This window comes from Chanos chanos, chromosome 4 (genome assembly GCF_902362185.1).
Source record: "Chanos chanos chromosome 4, fChaCha1.1, whole genome shotgun sequence".
Taxonomy (NCBI): domain Eukaryota; kingdom Metazoa; phylum Chordata; class Actinopteri; order Gonorynchiformes; family Chanidae; genus Chanos; species Chanos chanos.
Genome location: NC_044498.1, coordinates 8,048,875 through 8,074,815, shown reverse-complemented (window position 1 = coordinate 8,074,815; position 25,941 = coordinate 8,048,875). Strand labels below are relative to the sequence as shown.

The window sequence follows — 25,941 nt, the reverse complement described above, 5'->3', positions numbered from 1 at the left end:
TTATGATGAGATTATTCACTGAGATAACTGTAATGGCATATTATGTCAGTTTTCATGTTTTCATTATCTAACATCAGAACAGGGGTCCTGTGAGTTCAGTCAATACCTTGTAGTACCAATGCACAAAGCAAAAGAAAAACATGTCTATGGTATCAGGTCTTCAGATTGTCCATTAAATACATGTTATCCTAAACGTTTAACTTTTTTTTTTTACTTTTGAAATGTGAATCATTAAATTGCAGGAGAAACGTTGAGAGAGATTTTCCCTCCTCAATTCAGTGCACATTTTGTACAAAAAAACCCCAAAAAAACAACAACACAAAGCACCACTGTCCTTTGTATATCTGAAACAAAGACAGATGGGAAAAAAAAAAAAAAGACGCACACAAAATGACTGTGAAAAGAAGAACGTTTTATGAAACAAGGCTCTGTCCTGCTGTGTTGAGATGTCAGTCTTTATCTTAGGGCTTTTTTTTCTCCCCCTCTGAATCATCCAGTTTCATTTAAGTTGGGGTAATGAAAGACAGTGCACCGGCCAGGCCAGCAGAAAGCAGGCTGCCAGGCAGATGGTATCATACCGTAGATGAACTTTTCCTGCTGAGCTAAGTGTGGTCTGCCAGTCTGTCATGGTGACAATCACACACCATACTGCTTTATTTCTATTGGACTTGGCCAACACATATGGCAGCTTGTGAAAGCAGTAGTGTCTGTGGGCTTAGCTCCAAATCCAGGTGCTTCCCTGCCTGGTAAAGAAATCTATTGTGCTCAGACCAGACCAAGTAATAGTCTTAATGTATTTCAAACCGCCACTCTCTCAAACTAAGAACAACGAACCAAAATTGGTAAAATCGGTGTGAACTGAAAGGAGAGAAACGTTGAAAACAGCAATAACGACAATAAAAGAAACTTTGTGTTTGGTAAATTATTTATTTATTGAAAATGCATAATTTCCATATCAGACAAAATGACATTCGCCGAAATAGTACAAGAAGTTTGTGCGCTGGCAAAACACTGCAAAATGGATAACACAATTTTATCGTAGTCAACCGTGGCGAGGCAAAATATTTTGTTCTTACCGTTAACGGTCCTAACGATGCCTACCTTGAAGTCTGTCCAACGTCTTCAGAAAAAAAAAACACAGCAGCTGACCTCAGGAGGAGATATAATTAGGAACATGTTGTGGACAGGTTGAGGCAAATTAAAGCAAACCTTCAAGGCATTTTCATTCGCTTACTGCTCCCATTTTAGTCTTCTCTATTACATTAAATCAAGCGTCTCAGGGGCCATTTTCCCAGAACTGTGTTTCAAAGCTCCTTAACGGTGTGGAGAATCTCATCGAGTCACATTGTTACCAAATCAGTGTCTGTTTCTTGGTTTTAACATTAGTATTTATGGCCCAATTGCTACATGTGTGTGTCTTTCCATAACCATGATCAGTGGATTCTTTAATATGATCAATGTCATAATTGTTGACTTTCTAATTTGATGAGGATATTTCTATTTGGCAAGAAGTCCTATCAAGTTTTCTTTTGTGAGCATGTGCAACGTCTAAATTTTAAAGATAACATGTTGGAGAGGCCTCTTACTTTTGCTCTCTGACTCTAACAGAAACGCTTTATTAGACGAATTCAACTGATAACCACATGTCAGATTCCCCCGACTGATAAATGAGAAAAGAAGTTCAAGTTGGAGTCGACAATCAGTTGTTTGGATAAAATTGTGACTGCTCAGCTGCTGTCACGTTACAAAATAAAAAGGGTGATTTGACATTTGTGGCAGCGACGCACATGACCTTACCTTGGACTGCTTCTCTGTCAGAGATGAGGTTCTGATGTTCCAGGGAGTCGAAAAGAACCAATATGGTTCAATATCATGATTTCCTCCTGGAGACATAAAGCAAACAAGAACAAAAAAAAAAAAGAAAATGAACAGAGGAACAAAAGGAAAAAAAAAAACCCTTTAATCTCAGGCTATTCACAAATGTTGCCGTTTTAATTTGTGTAGTTAAATGACACAAATTAAATTTATATTTGTGAAAAGATTATTCTTATGGTGTAAAAATCATAGGTTTATACAAAGAAATAGCATTGTTCAGAGGACGTGTTCAAGTCAGAGGATGACTGGTGCCTGTGCACAGCAAAATAGTCTGCAGACAAATCACTTTGTTTTAAAGTCCATAGCCAAAGACTTGCCCTCAGCCAATGTGTGAATGATAGTTTGAAATTATCAGGTGCTGATATCTCTACCCCCAGTCTGCCTGTTCATACAGTCAGTGGACTGTGGGCTTTTTAAATATCGGCAAATGATAAATCATCCATACAGATCTATATAGCAGAAACTCTTGTGTTGCATAAAGCACCTGTACTGCCATCTAGTGTTTTAAGATAGTTTAAGATTGTTTTGCATGCTTTTCAACCTTTGGGTTTTGATACTGTGAATTTCTATCGAGAAGATTCCCAAGCTGTTGAGAAGCATGCCTTGGTAAGGACTTCTGTTGTATGCCCCAAGGAGCAGAAGCGGCAGAGTGTGAAATTCTGTTGGTATGTGGAATATGTAATTCAGCTGCAACACAAGTTACAAAATGTCAAAAAATTCAGCTTGTGGTTTAAAGCCTTCATATGGGATGAGTTGTGTAGCAGTTGTAAAACAGTCATTGTTCACGCTGCGTATGTGTCAGAGTGGACTCACCACAAAACAAGGTAAGGTTTCATGCAAGAGATGATACTATTGACATTTGACATAAAAACAGAGACAAACAGAATCTCTAATAATGCTCTGAACAAACTGCGGCATTTCTTCATACTGCTTTTTTTTAAGTGAGGTAGTCTAGGTGTGAATGGATCCAACACTGCATAAGTTTTTTGTGTCCCGAGTGTTCCGGATGGAAAGAGCTGGGATAAGTGTAAATGTCATTTAACTGTATGAGCTTTAGATCATAAATACCCCCCAAAATACCCACTCTGCAGCCTTGGTTTTAAATGATTTAATCCACAAATTATCATTATTATTAGTAGTAGTAGTAGTAGTAGTAGTAGTAGTAGTGCCAATACTAATACTATTACTAACAATAATAAGAAGAAGAGGAAGAAGAAGAAGAAGAAGAATGCAAACTTGGCAGTACCGTTACTGACATAAGTCATTTCTGTTTTCCCCGTGTTTTTTGTCTGACAGACTTTATCTAGACAAGCAAATGGGAAATTAATAGCATTTAAGTGGGTTTAACCTTAGATAATGTGCAGCGTAATGTAAAATTTGTGACACTAAGCATTGCAGCACATGACAGGTATATAAAAGATCTCAACAAACCAGAGCACCGCATCTCTGAGGTCTGAACCCAGATCAGGCAACGTCTCTACTGAGTTGGCTTACAGCCGTGTCCACAGCAAGCACCAGCCTCAGCCATCTGAGAAGAACTGTGCCGCTGCGGTTGTTTCATGCTTTTCTTATCAAACATTAATCAAACATAAATGTAATATTTATACACTTAGGCAGCAATGTATTTTATGTATCAGACCCACTTTTTAAACTCTATTCTGACAAAAGGATACATTATTTCAATTCGGGCAAGAATTGAAAAGATTGTAAATACGCAAAAAGAAATTCAGTTGTGTTGTTAACGTATGACGCGTTCACTTGTACTTTTGAAAATCTTTTACTTTGTACTTCTTTTCTACTTAATTACACATCATCGTCTTGACAAAACCGGACCTGGCATTAGAAGTTAAAAGGGAAAAAAAAGGATTCTATTTATCTTTTCCTCAAACTTATCTAAGTTCTTTAGTGCACTCTAGTGGACTAAGAATAAAGAGCATGAAATTCTTATCTACCAAGACCATTAAAAGCAGTGGAATGAAAACACTTACCACAACTTACACGAAAAATACAAAGTTCCTTAAAAGAACGATATACAAAGTACTTCATTGCTGTAATTTCGGCAAGATGCTTAAATTACAGTAACATACTGAGAAACATTTAATAAAAAACCCTGCCAATTAAACTGACATATATCTAAACGTAAGGACGAAGAACTAATCAATAGTCAACAGAGGCACTTATCTGACCCGCTTTGCTTTCAGTTGGTGCTTACAAGTATGACGGACTGTTTTATTTTTGGCCATTACTAAGGACAGGTATTTCCCTTCACACATGTAAAAGCCATTTAAGTCGATTATACTGTTTTAAATAAAAGGGAAATTGTTGGTGAGCCACTTCATCCACCATGAACACGGATAAGCGCGAAAAGCAATACAGCCATACACTAATGTATTAATGGATTTAAATGGTTGATGAAGGTCTTAAAATTAAACTACACGGAGAAGCAGTCAGTTGCATTACAGGCAGTGTCTAAAGCTGTCAGTGGAAGATACCTAGGATCATTCAACGGGTAGTGCCCATTTCAAATGTGTGAACAACTTGGGAGGACGTCTGTGGTTGGTTTCAAGAGTCTGAGATTCAACATGTCAGATCTCTTGACCACAATAAAAGACTACACAAATCCACTTAACACTCAAGACAAAGCATAAAAAGGACGGTAACACAACCCTTAGAACAGACTCCTCAGTGCTCTGCATGCATCTCTGTGATGTGATATACACAGCATTTTTTTTACACTATAAAGTGGGAGTCATACATCATGGTTTTGAATTGCGATAGAGACGTACTTAGAAGAGCTTTGAAGTTACTACTTTCCATTCACTTTCATGGTTTTGAACTGGACCACAGATGTATAAGATTTTAAAGATGCACTGGTCTTAAATATATTGCTTTTACACGCACATTCTTTTGTTGCTACAGCATCAAGTCTGCAGTAAAAAGCTAAACCTAAAGCTTGCACGTACTGGGAAAAGGTTTAAAAACCAGCAAAGGCTATTTCCTTTCCCAAATGGCAAAGTTCTGAATGTGTGCAAATGGTCAGAATAAAATGACGCGCAGGAATAAAAAGATGAAAGATTGATCGTACGGGTCAATGACTTTGTATAGTTCAGTATTGAAATAAATATGTGGAACTTAAGTTCCATGAACCATGGAACCATTTTCTTCATGTTTGCACGCCAGCTGAAAACATCAGTATTTGTGATTGTGTACTACAGAAAAAACAACAACAACAACAAACAACAAAAAATATGATATAGCTGTAGAATATTGCCCATATTTTGCTTTGCATTGAAATCCACAAAACAGAGCAATATTTGCAGCACTTGTAAATGACACTTTGGCTTGAAATGGACACTAACACTGACTTCATTCTGACAGCTATATAACAATGTCAAAATGTAGCTTGCGCATGCTATACCGCAAAAGAAAGAAAGAAACAAACATGAGAGCACTAACACCTCTTGGTGAAGTGACCGGATAGTCGATAGATTATCTGATTTCTCCAAGGCAGGCTGTTTATGACACACACACGTTTGTTTCAGCTGCACGTGAAAATGGCTATTGTTCATCAAGCCATCGCTTCAATTTACGGCGTTAATTCTTCTGTAAGGTGTCCAAAGTCCAAAAACTGCAACATCATTGTGATGAAAAGAATGTATTTAAATAAATGTAGTTTCTGAATAGAAATGCGCAGTGGATACCCTTTTCAAAATATCACTACTTACCTTGGTACCTAACATCCACTGATCCAGGAGGGACAAAGTCCTATTTATTTTACAGTCACAACGTCAATACAATTAGATTATTCTAAATCAGCCACTGTCAATTTTATCTTAAAAAGACAATCGAAAAATACAAGTGTAATGTCCATCACAACAATGGCTATGTCCAGTTATTTCTTAAATGATTCTCTGCGTATATTTCTTCTAACCAAAAATCAAGGGACATGTTTTGGATCAGACTGTTGTCCCTTGAGTTTTGGTACAACGCTACCCCTCCAAACAGAGTTTCAGCGTACGGATCATGAAACGACAAATCCTTAATGCACGTTCTGATGTTCTAGTCATATGAGCCTCCATATTCTGTGACCACTGACAAGCTTCACTATTCACTGTTCTTTTCCTTTTGAAGAACAGCCTTATCTATAGTCAGTTCAGCAGAGTCAAGGAGACAGAATGGAGAAACTCTAGTGGTGCAGTAATATACATACTACGTTGTTAAGAAGTTAAATAATATATAAGAAACTGTTGTCAGAGTCTACAAAAACCTTGGATCAACAACCTTGGATGTCCATTTGAAATGTAGAAGTTACAATTTACAATTTGGTATTTTGCAGACGCTTTTAAGCCCAAGCGACTTAGAATTAGTGCATCAATCAGGTTTAGTTAACTACCTCATAAGCAAAAGGTTGCGGTAGGAATGCAAATGAATTATTTTCAGTACCACACTCCTGTATATCCTGCAACAATAAAACAGAAATCTGCAAACAAAACCTGCAGCATAGAGACAAGGTTAGTACAGGAGGTGTGTCTTTCTTTCTTTTTTTTTTTTTTACACTTTATACCATAAAACATAACACATAAAGAAAGGTTACACATTATGTCTACAAATGGCTTTTAAGCGGTTAGATTTGCCTCCAAGCTCCATAAACCCACATTCACCAGTCAGTTAAAAACATCTTGCACTAGCCTAACAATCTCTCAAACAGACTTGATTCATTTTTGTTGAATGTGGTTATTTTTTGAGGTTTTAAAATTCTCTGACCTCCACACTTAGCTTCATATTTCAACCCTGTTAAACGCATTTTGTGAATTGATTATCCTTTGAAATACATTTGTAAGTCAAAGCAGAGCCATTCAAATCCCTGAAATTCAACTACGCGACTTCAGTTACAGGAGGAGTGTACTTGGTGTATCCGTATGCAAAATTTGACTTGAAAATGCTGTTGTTTTCAAAGGCCCAGCCAAGTCCAGCTGTTTTCCTGTTAGGGCCACCTCATGTCTCATATGCACCCAACTGCAAGTCACACCATATCCGATATTTACACTGGTAAACGGACAAAACGGTTCTTCCTCGGAAAGGATTCAAATGAAAGAGTTAAAACACCGGGTCTGTTCCGGAAAAAAAATGACACCGATTTTACCATTAACAAATTCATTCTGTTCCAGAAAGTCAAGGATTTGAACAACTCTTTTTGGCAAATTTACAGATCAATTTCAGAGGACAATCAGCTAAATGTGAGGTAGGGCAAACTTTCTCAAACTCAAACATCTGCATTAAAGTTAAGATAGTCTTCAGTTTTCTTTGGAAAATTGGTAAACCACTACTCTACCGTTCAATAAATAAAGAGATGAGCAAAAATAGCTCTGTTCCTGCCTGTCAACATAATGCCATTTTAAATATTCCTGTCATGCGGATCCATCTTCAGGACAAAGCAGATTATTACTGCAATGACAACTGTTATGTTGTAGAATTCAGTTGATAAGATATCTTGGCAACTTCAACATTCAAAATGAACAGTTGCCAATTTTTGTTTGATTTGTCTATATAATTAAGGCACGACATAGGCATTTTTAATACTTTTCACGGATATGAGAACCACTCCGTGACAGAGCCTCCAAAATTGCTCCTGAAACAGATCAGGTTATGTTACAGATGACAACAGACAGTTCAAGGAAAATATGTTTAGTAAAAAAAACAAAACAAAACAAAACCAAAAAAACAAGTTCAGGAAACATGATCACTGACATACTTTTATAAAAAGTGACATTTCTATGTCAGCTTTATTGGATGTGCGATCTTAAAATATGCAACCATTCAGACTATAATACACAGGACTTAAAGAATATTAATACATACATATATAAAAAAAAAAACAGAACAATGAGTGCTCAGCTACGACCGTATGAATTACTGGCACAGGAAATTGCTATCAAAATCCACATGAGAAAACACACTAAGTCAGAAGCAGAGGCAAAATAATGTATTTGAACCAAGGGTAGGTATCCCAGATCCTAGTGATGAAATTAACAACAATGCTTTCATCAGTTTCTGAGGAATTGGTACAATGTTTCTTCTTACTCCATTACTGGGGACAATCATCCAGCTGTGTATTACGGCCTGGTCCTGGAACAGAGGAAAATATAACTGAAAACGCTGCACATTCAAAAAGGTGTGGGGTTTTTTTTTTCTATGCGTATATAAAAGTTCTTCAAATTCAATTCCGCACAAACAGTATTTAACGTTACGTAAACATAACCACAAAATACATTAAAAAAACAAAAAAAACAAACATCTATCACAACATGATCCCAACACTGATAAGGAGAGTAGAAAAGAGTGACTTGCCTTCATGAGCGAACAGACAAGGCCAAAACAAAGAGCCTTAGAAATACTTTGTGCGGTTGAGAGCTCTTTGGGCCAGCTGACCGGTTTCGTCTGTTATTTTCTCCCAGTCAGTCTGGCCAACTACAAAACCAATGGCACGCTTTCTATCCGCATCCTTTTGCTCTTCCAAATCAGCCCAGCGCACCTAGAAGGGAAACCGTGTCATATAATGAGTGGAAGGACAGAATCCTTTTTAGAGCGAGTTTGGTACCCAATTTTGCTAATTAAAAAAAAAAAAAGCAAATAATTCTTAAAAATAAATTAAACTGTGACAGGAAAAGAGACATTGAGTTGATGGTGCTCCAACATTATGCAAATTTAAACTTTAAGGCCTTTTAAGGATAAATTGTTCCCTTTCAACTCAGGGTTTCAGGTCAACTGCATATTGACATACACAAAATCAGCTAAATCAGCTTCCTAGATAAAACAGAGTTGTGAGATATGCATAGTTAATTCTGGAAAAGAAATTTCCATTAGGCAAAACACAACACAACATATATACTATTCTTGATCCTGTGCTTTCATGTACTCTATTAGAATCTTAAAATCTATGCGGCGAGATGTACACTTTACCCTTTTCTTTCCTGGTTCTGACATGCGAGTGGCGTAGTCATCCGGTAGCTGGAGAAAGTCCTCCATTCCCGACACGTTATCGATCTCCCGCTTCCTTTTGCCACTGCCTCTCAACCCATCCAGCTTGTCTAGAAGGAAAGAGGGCTACCCACGTCACCTCCTGCTCCAAATCAGACACCTCCACTGCTCTGTTACTGTTTCTAAAACCTCAGTTCAGTTTTCTTAATATGAAACGTACTGGAGAGTTTCGATTGAAGGTACATGAATAGCGAGAAGTTAACAATGCTATTACGACCCATGCTTTTTTTTTTTCTCCCCCACTGATTTTAAAGAAACGCAGCTTTAAGGTCATTAAAATGCAGTCCGTTAAAATACAAATTTATATTAGTTTCCATGAGGTCACTGAAGATTTGTTTTTATTGTGGCCTGAACTGAACGGATGGCGAGAGTACACAGTCCTGTGATCCGTATGTTAAAATGAATGCTCTCTCTTTTGGAAACCAAAAAGTTCAGTGGATCCATACTGGTAAACAGAAAAAATAGGCCTATGGCCATATTCTGGGGTGCTGCTTATTCAGACCAAAAAAAAAAAAAAAGGCACACCTACAGAAAAAAAAAAAAACCCAAAGGCTGTAATTGCCACTCCTGCATGCAACTATACTGTTTACTTCAGACTGCAAATGTAACTATTAACGGGGCACCGCTGACCGAGTATATGCATACTACTCAATCAGTTGCTGGAAGTTTGTGTTCCTCAGTTTAATTTTTTTTCAAATAAGGATTTAATAACAGTTTCATTCAACAGGAACTGAAAATGTGATAGCTTGCATCAGAGGTCAGGATTGCCAGAAAATTGCCGGTTCCAGTATCATCAAACATATGTGTAAATAACATTTTGTCAAGTGGACCAGTAGAAGAAGGCAGAACCTACCGAGTTTGGCTTCGGAAGTATCCATCTCCCATTTGCTTTTTGGAATGTAGCCCTATATTGTACAGAAAGACACTCCATTGGTTAAATCCTTCAGCGGGTGCGAGAGAGAGGTGGAAGAAACAGAGCTTGACAGAGAGAGACAGAGAGAGAGTGAGACAGGGTGATAGAAAGTGGGAGGAAGAAGGGTTTGGGGAACAGGGTGATGCTGGAACATTTGGGTGGTAGGCAAAAAGGCTTGAAGACAGAATAATTAGAATTCATGAACCACAAAGGCAAGGACAAGCAGAGCAGACTGCATGAAAAGAAGTGTTTCCGGGAGAGAACGGACCAATTAAAACCTCCACGAGATAGGACAGGCGGCGGCCACGTGAGGAAATGGAGCAGTTATAACTTGGGCTCGTGGGCGCAGAAGCACACAGAGATATTGTGTCAGTACTGACTTAGGTGCAAGTTCAATTACAAATGCCCATGTCTTTTGAGCAATCCTGAACCACCTCCCCCTCTCCTCCAAACACACACACACACACACACACACATAAAAATAGTAAAATATCTGACATTTGTCATGCATTTCAAGGTTGCGGTTCCTAAAGCCAAGTATGACTCCCACATACTGTTAATGTGACAGGTTCACACAGGTATCAGACCCGGAAACTCAACTTTTCATTCAGTGTTCTTCCTTAAATTGACATCATTTATACACAGAAGCTAAAGAAATTACACACACATTATGAGCTAAACAAACTAATTCTTTGATACTATGAGAGATCTGTTTTGGGGATGAAATGACTGCTTGCTGTAAAACTATCAAAATGGTTCAAAGATAATCCTAATCAGAAATAAAGAGCTGCCTTCAGGTTTTCGCCTTCATAAAACAAACACGTAAAGACAATTTTTCAGCTTTTGTTCATGACTAAACATGAGACAAGCAGGTAGAGACAGGAATACCACGGCACCCCTGCACTGCAGATAATGGGTCAGTGTCATATTCAAATTAAGCACGCATCAATGTCATCTTTTGTGTATCTCGTATTTGACTACGGCACACACCAAAGCCCATAACTAGCAATGCTCACAGGCGCTCTGGGAAATCATATGGGAATTCTATGATGCCGTACATTTAGCCCACATGACAATATACAACACTTCATCATAAAGATGGGATTCTTACTAGTGTCAAAATGTTACTTTAACATTAAAGACTATTTAAACATATTTCAAATTTTCATTTACATATTTACACAAACGTTCTATTTGGAACAGTATAATGTTTTACTCAAAAAAATGTACGCCATTTAAAAACTGCAGGATTCAGGAGGACATTAGGCTAAATTCAGCTCAGCTGTAATTGCCCCTTCAGCAAGATATTGTTTGGTTTTTGAAATGTTTGGTCTAGTTTAATCTGGAATGGTTCCCCTTAAAAATCCCGCTTTTTATCTCAGCATTACTAACACCCGCTGTTAGCTGTCACTTGTACACATTCCCTCATATAGAGTATATTATACACTGAGAGCCATCCTAGTTAATTAACATGAAGAGTACACCAGAAGACATAGTCGCTGACAAAGGAAAAAAATCCCAAGGTTTTTTTTTTATAAAACAAGGCTAATGACAAAAGTTCCTCCTGTTTGCATTTAAGTTAACCTCTGCTCAAATCACTGAATCACTGTTATTCCATTACGTCAGTGTAGAGTGTAGAATTGATCTGGAAAAACACACCAGTGCTCAAATGTTTTGACAGACAAATTTCAAATCCACTCATCCTGAATCCTTCTCATTAGAAATAACAGTATATAAGGCAGTAGAAAAGTTTACAGAAAAGAATGACTGTAGAACAGTCACATAACTGACTTCAACTGATCTTGTTTAATTAGGCTATTTATTTTTGCTCCCGCCCCCCTCATCCCGGCCATTATTTTAAGTAAGAACATTTTTTTTTATCCTAAAAAAAAAAAAAAAAAAAGAAAGAAAGAAAGAAAGAAAGAAAGAAAGAGAGACAGAAGGAAAAATCACCACTGCACTATGCCTGATTATTTAAATTACTTTGCTGTCAAAACTAACTAATAAGCTGATAACATACAAAGTGAGCAAGAGTACTCATACAACAAGCCAAAAGCAAACTGGTGTCACCCAAAAAATATTTGCATTGCATGTGTCGACATTCACTGAGCATAAAAGCTATTAAATGGAGAAAATGTGAAAATACTTCTTGAAGAATATAACGGCAGATGTTAGAGTAGTCATGAACTTGCAAGGTCCAATGTAGCACGGGAGTAAATTCACACTGTCACTCAAATGTTTTCGCAAGATGCTGTGTTTTTGTCAAAAGCTCAATGTATGCGTTTGTTCACACAAAATGTCTCTCAAATTAAGGAAAGCTTAGACTCAAAAAGTTCACTGGTAATAAATCTTACATTGTGCGACTGAATTCAAAAAACCTAAACCCTAAACTATATCACTAACTGAATAATACAACTCAGAGGGACATTGGACAAGTTTCAGCAAAGTCAGAATAGTCCAACAATGATCTGAAGTATCTCAAAAGTTATTTTAGGAATTGGAGGAAAAGTTAGCATGTGCTTGTTCAAAGCTCCAAAGAAAAATTGTGTGTCTGGTTCCCTATTGTGTGCTGACACGCTACACTTCAGTCAAGTATGTTGCATGCATTTTCAACATATTTCTGTAGACATTCATCACAGACATAGATAAAAGAAATGGGAATGCCCTCCCCTCCACACACAAAAAGTTTCTGAAGGTTAACTACCATAAGGAGTTAAGGACTTATGGTTGCCACCATAAGGAACTAACATCCAAGCTTAGAAACTGAGAAAGTATGCTCTCCATTACAGGACCATTACAACCCTTATTTGGAGCTACAAAGCCTTCAAACGTGACAGCAGAATTGTCTGATTTAATCCTTTGCTTAAATTGTACATATGTATATATGTATACATATATGTATACAATATAAGAACATATGTTTTTGGGGGTTTTTTTAACCAAAGTGAGTTTTTATTTCTTTTGAATATTTGCTGCTCAGGAAGAGACAGTGAAGTAGGTGCAGCACAAAGCTATTCTCAAGCCAGCTGTTAAGTGTTGGAGCCACCAGAGAATTTTGCTTAATGGCTGAAGTCAAATCTCATTCTTAAGAGCCCCCTGGACAACTGATAATTTTCTTTTTCAAAACATCAGAGAAAGAATGTGGTCTTCCAGGTAGACAGCTATGCAAGAAGAAAATTTACGCAAAACCTTTGGTCAACATTTTCACATGGTAGTTGACCAAACATATGCAGTTCTGACAAAGTGTTAACCTCATAGTAGCCAATAGGTCAAAAAGAATGTTGCGATTTTGAAGAAACAAAAAAAAAAAATGTTATGTAAATGTAAATGTCTCTTTTTGCCCTCTGAATCAACAGTGTATAGAACATGCAATTAAAAGCAGTCCTCATGTTCAGTACACACTGCTGAATCAGTGCCATGTATTCAGCTCTTGTTAATTCAGGTCTATTAACTACATCCTCTCAGTCATACAGTACAATGATTGCATTTACTTTTGCATCGACCAGCAAGCAGGCAAAAAAACCTCTCTGAGGTGATTTTACTGACAATTGTTAAGTTCTTTGTCCTTATACCAACCTGTCCAAACTGATACAACTGCAACTCCTCTGCCTCTCACTCTAGTCTGTAAATACGTCTGTCCCCACTCGACTTATCAAATTCACTCAAATAGCGATTCCAGCTTACCAATTTGTTCAATAACTGATAGGCTTTTCGTTTGTTGATATCAACTTATACTTAAAAACTATTCATTTTTTTTGTCCTAGAAAATCTTAAAATGAGTATAACGAAAGACGTGGCCTGTAGTAGTTTTGCTATGAAAACGAGGCTATATTATTGGCTGTCATGCAAACATTTAAGTCACAAAAGACAATGTTTGGGATGAATATGTGACCACATCACAATAACAATTGTTCATTCAAAAAAAAAGTGAGGAAACTTTTTGGTCCTACCAGATCTCCCTCTTCTTCCTCCTCTTTCTTCGTTTCAACCTTAACCTCCTCCTCAGCTGGGTTGAAATCTTCCATCTCGACCTTTAAGGGGAAAAAAAGAAAAAACTGAGCATAAAATCTTAACAAGTAACACCACAGTATCACTAAAAGGACATGATATCTGTCTTGACAGGGAAACCAAAAATTATTTCACCGTATTATGACATCATCAGGTATGTTTACCTCATTCATTAAAGAATCCATTTAGAAATAAAAGATGTACATTCTATTAGATAATGGAATGTGTGTGTCCTGGGTGGTGTATGATTTCCCATATTCTTTGTAGAGTTTTATGGAATATTTAAATTCAAAATACATTAGTTAAGAACAAATAAATACTAAAATAACAATGCAATTACAGAGAAGAATGCCTAAAGAAAAGGTTTTAGCTGTTGTTTTATTTAAATATTTTCAGATGATAAGTCAAATTTTAAAGCAATAAATGGAAAACAAGCAAAAACATTATTTGTCATCTTTCTTTATCAAACCTACAAATCCCCATATGGTCATTAACACCAAAAAAACAACCAACTAAACAAAAAAAAAACAAAACAAAAAAAAAACAAAGAAAAAAAGACACTGTGTCAGTCTGGGTAGGGTGATATGCTAATCATCTAAGTTCCAAGAACAATGCTTTTTATCTTCTTTGGTTTGTGAAAAATTTCACTGAAATCACAAGAGCTGATTTTCCTAATTTCTTTCAAAATAACCCAAAACAAAAAATGGTATGAGACACTTCCGTGCAGTACTTTAAAAATCCCAAAATGCAGTAATCTCAACACCACCTACCTCCTCAATAGCAGCATCCTGCAGCAAGGACCTGATATCCAGTCGTACCATGTGGCGTGGTGAGGGTTCCCAGGTACTTGCCAGCTATAAAGACAATGGGTAGCACATAGTTTAGGTCAACGGCAAGAGGAAATTTGTAAATTGAAGGTAGTGACATTAGATTACACATAATCTTGCTTAAAGTAAACTAGCAGATACATGGAAATTCTTAAGAGGTGAAACCAAAAGATGTAACATTTTGAAAAAGCTGTTTAAGAAATGCAAGACTGAGCGAGACCTTTGTGATGTCCTTCAGCGTCCGTTCATGGACATTTCTCTTTGCGCAAATCTGGTGATCTGCCGTGATTTCAGCCAAGTATACCTGAGAAATCAAACAAAAAAACAGTCATCTCTGAAATTTTCCAGAATTGGTATCAGAACAAAAATTTGTGAAGATAACACATCCATTTCATGAAAAACAGAACAGGCTGACATTGACAAAATATCCTCAGCTTCAAAATGTGAAAACTAACCTCAAAGCCTTTGGTCTTAGCAGCACTCCAGAACTGATCAAAATATTTGACTTTGTCATTGATTGCATCAATAATGATGAAGGGGAAGAATCCATCATCCAGTGTCTTTTTAAATGTTTTCAGCATGCTATTGCGATAGGTTTCCTCCATCTCTGGTTCATATTCGTATTCAAGAACCTGAAAACAACGGGTACCAACAAGGTTATCTGATGAGCGTTAACTTTTACATAATTTTTGTTGTGTTTTCTGAACCAGCCGTTACAAAAAAAAAAAACAACAACAACAACAAAAAACAAATGCATAAATAAAAATTAGGCCGAGCCAGACCTTAGTCTTGACACGTTTCCCTGTATCAGGATCCTTTTCAACTTTTTCTACTTCAGTCATGAAATAGTCATCTAGTCCCAGAACTCTAGGTGGCGCTCCTCCAAACTCCACCTCCTTGTCCTGATGAAACAAAAAGTAGTTCGTGGACAGCACTAATGTAGTCTATGTAGCATGCAAAAACTGTTAACAAAGGTGAAGTGTACTCACCCGTATAAGTTTTGCCACATGACTTTTGCCGCTTCCTGGTAAACCTCGCATTATGATGACAATCTAAAAGAATGCGACAGCAAAACTGAGCATTACAAACGAGAAAGTGTTTCGACATTGAACTCTGTATTAGCTACTGTGTCTTCTGACCAGGTCACTGGTAGAACATTTAGGAATAAATCCCGTTTGCAGATAGAAAGGCTGCCAGTTTCTCAAATCATTAATGCTCACTTCAGCAAAAACAGTAATTAGCATCTATGTTATCTGAAGCAAATACATAATCTAAATAACAGATCGGAATATTACTTGAATTCATGCTCATTTTTACGTGATTTACAGATTCCTAGGTCTAAGATGACATGTGCAGTGATGTCCCGACATTCTCAGGAAACTCAACTCCCCTGAACAAAGCGTAAATACGGATATTTAGTTCAAAACAATGGAACGTACCCTATCTGGACGACTTGCTCGTCCAGGGGGTTTGAGAAGGTCTTCTACATTCTTTGTCTCTGGTTTCTTCTCAACACGAACAGGGGGAGCAGGGGGCATTGGAGGCAAAGCTGCTGGTGGGACGGGGGGTCTGTCATCGGGATAGCTCCTCCTATCTCCTGGAGCAAAATTAATCAATTTATTAATTTGATTGAAAGACATTTCATGTGCTCCTGCTTAAAACAGGTGCATAAAAACACAGTTTTAAAATATGAAGGCATGAACAATAAAAACAGGGAATTCAAAGTGACAAGGTTTTTACTGACTATTCTGCAAAAGAACCAGACAAAAGAACCACACTACAAAATTTATACATTTGGTCTTGTCTATATATACTTTTTGGAAGGGAAAAAAACCGTACCTCCATAGCCCGGAGGACCATGGTCATAGCGCTCAGGAACTCTGTCATACGGAGGCCTGTCATAACCTGGTCTGCCATAGAGTTCTCGGTCCCTGCTTGATCGACCCTGGCGATCACGAAGTTCTCTCTCTCGATCCCTGTAACCTGGCCGAGGAGGAAGCCTGCAACCAGATCCAGCACCAGTTCAGTTCAGAGCGAGCAAAAACAGCCACGTTTACTGCACTTTCCCTCCTTCCAATGCTTGGGGGAAATGATTAGATTTTCACCTCAGTCACTGTTCCTCCCTATGGCACGTCACTGTATAATGTTAGAGCAATTCTAGCACAGACTGGTGAGTATTGCATTGGATGTGACGAACTGAATGTGAAAACATTATGATATGGACACTTTGTTGAAAGATCCCTGCAATTATGGAACTAGTCTATTCTCTACTAGATGACATTAGTAGAGATTCCAGTGTATACCACATCTGGTAGCAACTCGAAATTGAGAAACACTCAGTCAAGGAGTACTTTACTGCATTTCCTGTCAGAAAGCAATTAAAGAACTCAATGTTTCACGAAACTTAAAAAAAATCATCTGGCATAATAACTTATTACTATTTTAAAAACTTAAATTGCAGAGCATTGTAAACAAAAAAAAAGGAAACATTTTATATTTTTAGCTGATTTGAGAGCCTTCATTCATTTTAAAAATATATGAGGTGAAAATAATCATTAAAAAATTCCTGTATATACTATTTCTGCTTACAAATTTACTGCTTTGTTACAAGGAGGGATGGCCTTTATAGTTTTGTCAGATTGCAGCATCACTGAAGTTGTGTTCAAACTGCTGCAAATGACAACTGCAATGAAAAACATAACCAATACCCTGACAGAATGCTACAAATACAACTATGTCTACTGCACTGCCCCCAGACACAGTATGCCTTTTTACAAGAGGAGAGTGGTCCAATTTCATTAACTAGCTTTATCTAAGAGTTACTTCTTGACAGCATGACAACTCCAATACAGCTCGCAAGGAACTATTCCCACAGAAACACCAACAAGGCGGGAGAAATCGTCTCCCATTCTCTTCATTAAGCTCAGTTTCACATACAGGAACTGGCACTACAGCCTCCAAAACTTAGGGTACCAGCTGAAAAGTATAAGTGAGCTGAGTTTAAAGAGTTGGATCCCCCACAATGATGATAGCATGCACATGATTTAAACCTGGCTGCAACCAGTAAGTTTTCACTCAGCAGGAAGAGATCAAAAATCTTACATCATTAGCAACAATTTGCTCACAGGTTGAGAAGTTTAAATGAGAACTTCTGTTTAAATCCCACGTTGAGTATTCTCATTAAGGGTAGTAAAAAATACCTTTCATCTCTTGGGTATCGGTCCCTCTCGTATCTCTCTCGGTCATAATCCAGGGGTGGCTTATCTCGGTACGCATCCCTTTCCCATTCTCTGCCATATGGGTCCATACGTCTGTCATAGTATGGATCTCGACTGTACGGGTCTCTAGGGCCAAGTGGTTCTGAGAAAGGATGCATAGTCATTTAAAAACCTCACACATAAAGCATAAAAATGGGTATTAAAGATATCTGTTTAACAATAGCACAAATGAAAAACAAAAAAAAGGAGATCAACCTTTTTCGTATGGTCGTTCAGATGGCAGTGGGTCGGGCCTCAGCACTATTCTCTCACCATAGGAGATTCTTTCTACAGTAGCACCTGCATCTGCAAATTCAACCAGAATAAATATTATTCAAAAGATACTATCATGCTTTTCTGCAGAAACTCTCCGAACAACAAATTCACACTCACCATGACCATGTCCGTAATCCACAGTTTTGGCAATGAGTGGAGGTTTTGGTGTTGCAGGTGCTAGTGCTGCAGGCTGAGATATTGGGAAAACTGTTTGTGCTGAAGGGACCAGACCTCCCTCTGAATGTAGTGCCTGACTTGAAGCAGCTGGTCCAGTTTCAGACAATAAATTTGTACTCTTTAGAAACAAAAAATATCAAATTAGTACAAAACAACTCTAGCATAACATCATATGACCAGTGAAACATGAGTCTAGCTATAAAAAGCATACCTGAAGAGCTGTTTTCACTTCAGGTGGTATTTCCAATCCGAGAAGAGCAGGTGGAAGATCTGGCTTTATTCCAGTTGGCTCTGGTTTGGGTACATCTCCCAAAACATTCTTACTCTCTTGAAGTTCTCTGTACCGATATGAAAAGAAAAACAAATTAAACACTTATGTCAAAACAGGTAATTACAGATAACTACACTAAAATATTGCTGTTACATCCAGCTACCTGATCATTTTCAGTTCCTGAGCAGCTTTAAGAATGATCTCATGCTGTCTTTGTGAAAGAGCTAGAACTGCTTTGGCTGCCCCAGGAGAAGACTGCTCTAACGGAGAATCTGGAATACTGCTAGGTGGAGCTGACGTAGGTAGTGCTGGTGGTGGCAGTTCCACAGAAGACTCAAGGTTCCTGTCATACAGAGGAGCAGGCTCATCCAAGCGATGAGGGAAAGGTCTTTCGGGTAGAGGGTGAAGTGGAGGAGAGGACCTCTGCCAATCAGGGCGTGGCTGATAAGGAGGTTCCCTGCCTCCATAAGGAGGACCATCTGAGTAACCGGGTCCCCTTCTTTCAGGCCTGCCTCTTTCCTCTCCCTCATATGGGTATTCCCTGTCTCTATTTTCTGACCACTGGTCATCGCGCATATGGTCAGGTGGACCACGTGGTGGGCGCGAGGGAAAGTCCCGATTCGGCCGCTCTGAATCCCATTCATCTTGATAATAGTGGTAATCATCACCCTGTTCATAATCTCGCTGATAATCATGTGGAGGCCCTCTGTATCCATCGTTCTCTGGGCCCATGTCATCACCCCATCCACGTTCATACATTTCATTTGGGTTTTCATGGGGAGGTGGTCGGCGCCACCTCTCTCCTGGCATTGAGTGGGGTCCCATGGGTGGCCGTCTCACATCCCTTCCCATCATGTCATTTTGTGGAACAGGGGGACGTCTAGGTTCTCTTGAATGGGGATGAGGCCATTCTGACTCATGCTCCATTTCATCATGGAACCCAGGAGGTCCCCTTACATTCCTTTCAAACATCTCATGAGGTGAGGGGGGCCGCCTCATGTCTCTTTCAATTATATGATGAGGAGGTGGAGGAGGACCCCTTGGAGGAGGACCACAGCGCATTGGGGGACCCATAGGATCTCTTCTCATGTGGTGAAAAGGAGGTCCACGGGGCCCATGAGGCCCATGTTCTAAGTCCCCTGGTGCAACAGGAGGCGGATGTCTTGGACCCCGGGGCATGAACCTTGGTTGCAAATGTGGAGGACGTCTGTGCTCTACTGGAGGGAATGGGAGCCTTGGTCGCAAAAGAGGTCTCCTATCTGGCCAGTATGGCTCTCCCTCTTCCCAGTACTCTGGTTCCTGCTCTTCCCAGTGCCCCTCAGGCCTTTCATGATGCTCTCCTGGACCCATGGGAGGCCCTTGGCCACCTTCTTCATAGTACTCCTCTTGGTAGTGCTCCTCTGGATGCCACATCTCCTCATGGGGTGGCCCTCTACCATCAGCTCTGCCAGGCCCCTCAAAAGAAGGATCTTCCCACCTGTCAAAGTCTCCTTCTCTATGTCGCATCTCACGTGGGGGGACTCTGTTGTCATAAGGCCCTTCTTCCATATCTCCTCCCTGAGAGTTTGGACCAAACCCTGAGGAGGTGCCCACCAGACCATCTTGTCCTCTACCACGCCCACGGCCTCGTCCTCGAATATGTAATGGCCCCTGACCTCTTCCTCTGCCATGTGCAAAGTGTTGAGGACCAGATTGGTTCTCTTCCTGTGGCATAAGAGGATGTTGGTTGTGAGCATCCAGTGAAGGTGGGTGTTGTGGACGAACTGTTGGCCTCTGCGGTGGCCCACTATTAGCATTGTTTTTTGATGGACCCGTAGTTTGGAGCTGACAGTTCTTGTTGGTACTAGGTGGAACCTGTTTCTGCGGTACAGGTGATGTTAAAGACACAGATGGTTTGGCAGCATCATTTGTGGTCTTATCCTCTTGGGAAGCATTCTCTGCTTTCTTGCTTTCATCCTTCTGAACAGATGTTTGAGGAATAGGTTCACTTTGAACAAAAAATCCATCCCCTGAATCAAGTATATCATCTGACATAGACTCATCCATATTAGCCACAGCATCCTGTTTTGTCTGACGCCCTGGCTTATTTTGCTTTGCTGCCTGATCCTGGGATTTAGGATCTGATGGTGTATCAGTTCTACCCTCTTGCAATCCACTCTGAGGGCCTGAATCTGGTTTAAATTGTGAGCCTATGGTAGACTGAGAGTTTGGTTCAGGAGGTCTCTCAAAATGAGAGGGATGATTTTGTCTTGGAGGATGATCAAATCTTCCCGGTGCCCCAAACCGATGCTGGTTACCTCTCGGAGGTGGGCCAAATCGCTGACCAGCCTCAAATCTGGGCGGTGCGTTGAACCTTTGTTGTGGTGGCGGCTCAAATCTTGGGCCACAATTTCCTCTGGGCCCGTCAAATCTGCAAAGGATTAGAGTAAGCAAATTAAATTATGGTACTGACGATAACTTTAACTACCAGTGACAGTGGAGTTTCAAAAGAACAGTGTCATTACCTTGGACCTCTGGGTCCTTGTGGTCGAATCTCTGGCCTAGGGACTCTCTCTCCTGGTCCAGGAGGTCTGACTCCAGGGCCAGGTGGCCTCAAGTCCGGACCAGGAGGCCTCATTTCGGGTCCAGATGGCCTGACTCCAGGACCTGGTGGTCTCATTCCAGGAACAAGCGGTCTAACTCCTGGACCAGGAGGCCCAATCCCTGACCCACATAAAGTGTCAGTTTGGTATGGTTGTCCCTGATTATCTGGACCCATAGATGGGTATGATTCAGAGACAGCTGGAGTTGATGCATTTTTTGCTGAGGATGATCCAATCTGTCCTTGGGAAACTGGTATTGAATTTTGGGGTCCATGGGATGTTGGCCCTAACATGGATGAGTTCTCTTGATTTGTCGGAGGGACTGCAGGAGGGATCATAGGAGGGATTATTGGAGGTGGCATCTGCATATGTGTATCGGGACCAGGATGCCTATGTTGTCCATACTGTCCCATTGCACCTCCATAGGGGCCTGTCAAACCATACTGTTGCTGCATGGCTCTTAGGGAAGCGATTCTCTCTTGCAGATGTGCTGAAGTGGAGTTCATTTGATCTTGCCATTGTTTCCACTGGCATTCATAGTCTTTCAGCTCATCTTTAAGTGGGTAGGTCTGAAACTGCTCCTGCCACAGTTTAAAGTGTCTGCCCCATTCTTGGTACACTGGAGCAAACTGTTGCTGCTGCAACTCATAGTGCTGCAACTGCATGTCCACGGGCATTGTCTGATGAAGACACAAGAGAAAATCTTGGTGATTTGAATTCACTGTGAAAAGAACCCCAAATTACCCAAACATTATATACATGACTGAATTTGAATGAAAGTATAAATTATGAAAAAAAAAAAAATTAGTTCAGTGCATCTATTTTAAGAAAGAGACACTCACAAGGAAAAATATAACTGACTGTGAAGTTATCACTTATGGAATCATAGATGTGTGTTCTCTACAGGTAATACATGGGATTGACAGCGAAGCGAATCACACGAACAGAGTAGAAATATTTTTAACTTCATTCAAATGAGGAGCGAATTTGCCGGGTGGCAGCCAATCGGATTGTTTCTTGTGACTTGGCGACCTATGTCTATGAAGAACCAAACAGAGTGCTTTTGAAAGACACACCCCCAGATCAAAGAACCGCTGACAGTTCTGGCTAGCTTCACTCCAGTGGATATGCACTGCTATCAATGCAAATAACAACAGAAAAGAAGAAAGTGTCACAAAAATCAGTCTCTCTAAATAGTAGGTATAACCCTGGCTAAGAATTTTCTTGATCGACCAATAGACTTCTTACTTTGCTAATTAACAAATCAACAAAGAGAACACATTGCACAGGTTGCCACTATGCAATAACCTACAATTTGCATAAAACTAAAAACGTTGAACATAGTCTGCTACACACTTTGTCTAAATTATTTAAATGTGGCCTGCTGAAGATGACAAATAGCAAAATCTATTCTACCAAACTCAACTGTAGGCTACAAAACACCACAAAATCAGTATTATCAACATTTGTTTTCTATTAACATCAGCGAATATGTTCAAATAACCTTCTTAGTCTTACTCATTCCAGATCAAGGCCCTTTATCAATGGTTTATTTACATCTGCAGACACTCAGACCGAATGTCATATTGTGCCGCTCTCTCCAAATTATGAGTGGGGAACACCATCTTATCGACATTTCCTAAGAGAAGACAACTCCTGCTCTTTATGATAATGCCGCCTTTAGAAAAGATGCACCTACCTGTAGATTGTGAGGTGTGAAGTGTTGTCATGCAAAACTGAGGCTACAGTTTGGCTGATGATGCCTCACACAATTATGATTTTGAAGTAGTACATCATACTGTATGCTGAACTGTGCTGAGTAAAATGCTAGTCTACATTTCACCCTCTTTGAATTATCTTTGTGAATCTCAAATTGCACCTAAACTGAGGATTTTTTTTTTTTTGCACCATGTTGAATCTGCTATGCTTTTCAATCAGTAGCCAAAATGTTGCATGATCCATGCATGTGAATACCATGTTCAGGGAAATAGAATGGTGCTAATTACACTTAAATACATAATTAAATAAACGCAACCAATCAGCTGGTAGAAGCTTAGTCAACTAAGAACTCTACAACTGATTAATCAACTCATCAACTTAGAGGGAACAGCCCTATTAGACAACCTACCAAAATAAAATCTAGTTTACTGGCAAAATAAAGTGTTGTTAAACTGTTATTGTTCCTGCCTTTTTATATTACATTAGTAAGCAGGCTCTACATTCCTATACAGTGGATAGTATACAGTAACAACAAATATTAACACTGATCCCTTCAGTGAACCTTAACCTTACACAGCATCTTATTATCAAAATTCTGAGAATTTTCCCTGGGATGAAATCAGTTAGAAATATTAATAATAATATACAAGTCTATAGCAGCATAACACTAAATTGACAGTAGTGTGAACGTGTCCAGACACAAATTTCAAGCGAAGGAGACAAAAATCCTACTTTTTAGCAGTACAGAGGGAATACCTGGAGATGTGCCGGTTGTTGGATAATCTGTTGGTATTGTTGTAAGACTTGTTGAAGCTGAGCATGCTGTTGCATCAGTGCCTGGTACTGGTATCCTGCTCTTTGTTGCTGTACTTGCTGCCACTGTGCAGCTGCAGCCTGCAACTGCTGCAAACGTGCTGCCTCTTCAGGGTCACCAGTGTCCGTGATGCTACTTGGCTGAGGGGGACGCGCCCAGGTAGACAGAAGTTAGATTACAATGAACCAGACCAATCATCTTAAATGTCCTAAAGGACCTACTATCAGGCTTAGCTACAATACAAAGATTCTTCTACTCAGCCTGCAATTTACTACAAACAATCTTACTTCAATCACAGTGCAAAAGCTAACAGAAACTATCAACACAGAACAGTTAATCAAAAGGTATCTCATCATATAAATAATGCTGTAAATAAGTTACATATTATAGTATATATAGTTACATATAGTTTCTGTAGATGGGGCCAATACTGGTATCCTGTAATTTATGGAAGTATTGTATCAGGCAGACTGACACTGAAGGAATTTTAGCTAGTCCACAGCAGCACTACTTTTCATACTGGAGGAAGGATAATATTTGTCATAAAAACCTGAGCACATCTCTTACGTTGTGCCTCATCTTTCAGCATTAAATAACCAATAAATGAACCTACTATTCATCCACCACTTTTGAGATTGTGGCCTGTTGATTACAATAAGATCTAGTGAGAAGAAATCACATATGCAAGCCTAGATGAGCAGTATTACCTTAGACTCCTCAGGCGGAGGAGGTGGTGGAGGTTCTTCTTTCGGGGGTGGTGGAGGTGGTGCATTCTTTGGTGGTTCAACAGGAGGTGGAGGTGCAGGATTTTCACCTGATGGTGTACTACCTCCTGGGGTTTCATTTTGGTTTGATTTATCATTTTTCAACTTCTGTAGGTTCTGAAGATGTTGCTTGTACCAGTACTGCTGTTGCTCCTGAGAACAATGGAGAGGATATGTTATTTGAAATACTGTCAATATATCTGTCCCGTATTAGCGACAATTAACTTGGTAGTAAAGTGTACCTTACTGTCCCATTATGCCCTAATCTAAAAGAGATGCACCACTCACTGTCCACAGCAGACTCTTACAGACCAAGACTAATTCACTCTTAAGACTAAAAGTAAGTAAGTTTGTTCGAAATGTTGTTTTTATGATCAAGCATGCCAATAAATTTGGCATGATGATGAAGATGTCATGCCAAGAAACTCCGACACTTGCCTGCAATGACAGTGACGCAAGTTCTGGCTTCTTATCCGTGTTCAAAACTGAGGGATCGCTTACATTTTGTGGAGTTTCACTCTTGTCCGCCTTGTGAGGTTCCGGTGTCGAATTTGTCTGGGAAGTCAGCGATGATGCTGGCTTGGGTAGTGGAGGCATGTCCTCTTGCTGCTGCATTAGCGGTGAGGGCTGAGGCGGTAAAGAGCCGGAGGGAGGACCCCTCGTGGACTGCTGCTGCTCTTGAAAATAGTTAGATGGAGAATTAGGACCAGGGGTATTAAAACCAGCACTACCTCCTTGCCAAGATCCAAACCCTCCAACATTGGATCCCCCACCACCGAAGGAGCTGTTGTTGTTGTGCAATACAGACTGGAGTTGCTTTTGGTGGAGCTGTTGCAGTTGCTGCATTTGTTGTAAATGCTGCTCCCGCAAACTTGAAAAATTAGATTGCGGTCCAGGTGATGGAGACCCATACCCGCCAAACCCTCCTCCTGGGGGCTGTGGACCCCTGAAATGGGGTCCCCTGACACCGAATTGGTTAGGAGGATGATAGCCCCCACCAAAGTTTCCCCAGGAAGGATACATGCTTCGCAGCAATGATACAGCCAGCCAGCTCGCTGTCGTTAGGCCTTTGTCTTCACACAAAGCCGGTAAAACGAAATATATCGTTGATGCTTACTAAGAAAGTATGGATGACAAAACTTCGGTTTATACAGCCTATACAATTTGGCTGTGAGCTCACGGAGACTTGCTCTGAATTGATGTATTCCTTACTACTTAATTGTTAATGTCGATGGTGCTTCCATCATGAACCGTGCCAAATTGCTAGCAAATTTGCTAGCCATTGACGCAAACGACGTTACAGAAAACGTGATGGCGTTTCAGCATACGTCACATGGAGCAGTTCTTCTTTTATTGACGGAACCAATGTTTGGCCGTTATCACTACCTACTGGCCTGGAGTGTTATGGGGGGTTATGGGT

The 25,941-nt window shown here is 39.7% G+C and overlaps 1 protein-coding gene across 1 annotated transcript; it reads right to left on the bottom strand.

Moving 5' to 3' along the window:
- Positions 1 to 7,811: 7,811 nt before the first annotated feature.
- Positions 7,812 to 25,726, bottom strand: ylpm1 (YLP motif containing 1). The gene is made up of 21 exons (XM_030770895.1): positions 24,960 to 25,726; positions 24,472 to 24,674; positions 23,700 to 23,892; positions 21,147 to 21,904; positions 18,806 to 21,052; positions 18,583 to 18,709; positions 18,312 to 18,489; positions 18,135 to 18,224; positions 17,862 to 18,021; positions 16,501 to 16,661; positions 16,101 to 16,258; positions 15,651 to 15,713; positions 15,444 to 15,563; positions 15,117 to 15,293; positions 14,882 to 14,965; positions 14,605 to 14,688; positions 13,777 to 13,857; positions 9,767 to 9,818; positions 8,836 to 8,963; positions 8,224 to 8,407; positions 7,812 to 8,001 (listed from the first exon to the last, which is right to left on the bottom strand). The coding sequence occupies exons 1-20, from the start codon at positions 25,542 to 25,544 to the stop codon at positions 8,261 to 8,263; spliced, it is 5,796 nt and encodes a 1,931-aa protein (XP_030626755.1). The 5' UTR covers positions 25,545 to 25,726; the 3' UTR covers positions 7,812 to 8,001; positions 8,224 to 8,260.
- Between the last annotated feature and the right edge of the window lie 215 nt (positions 25,727 to 25,941).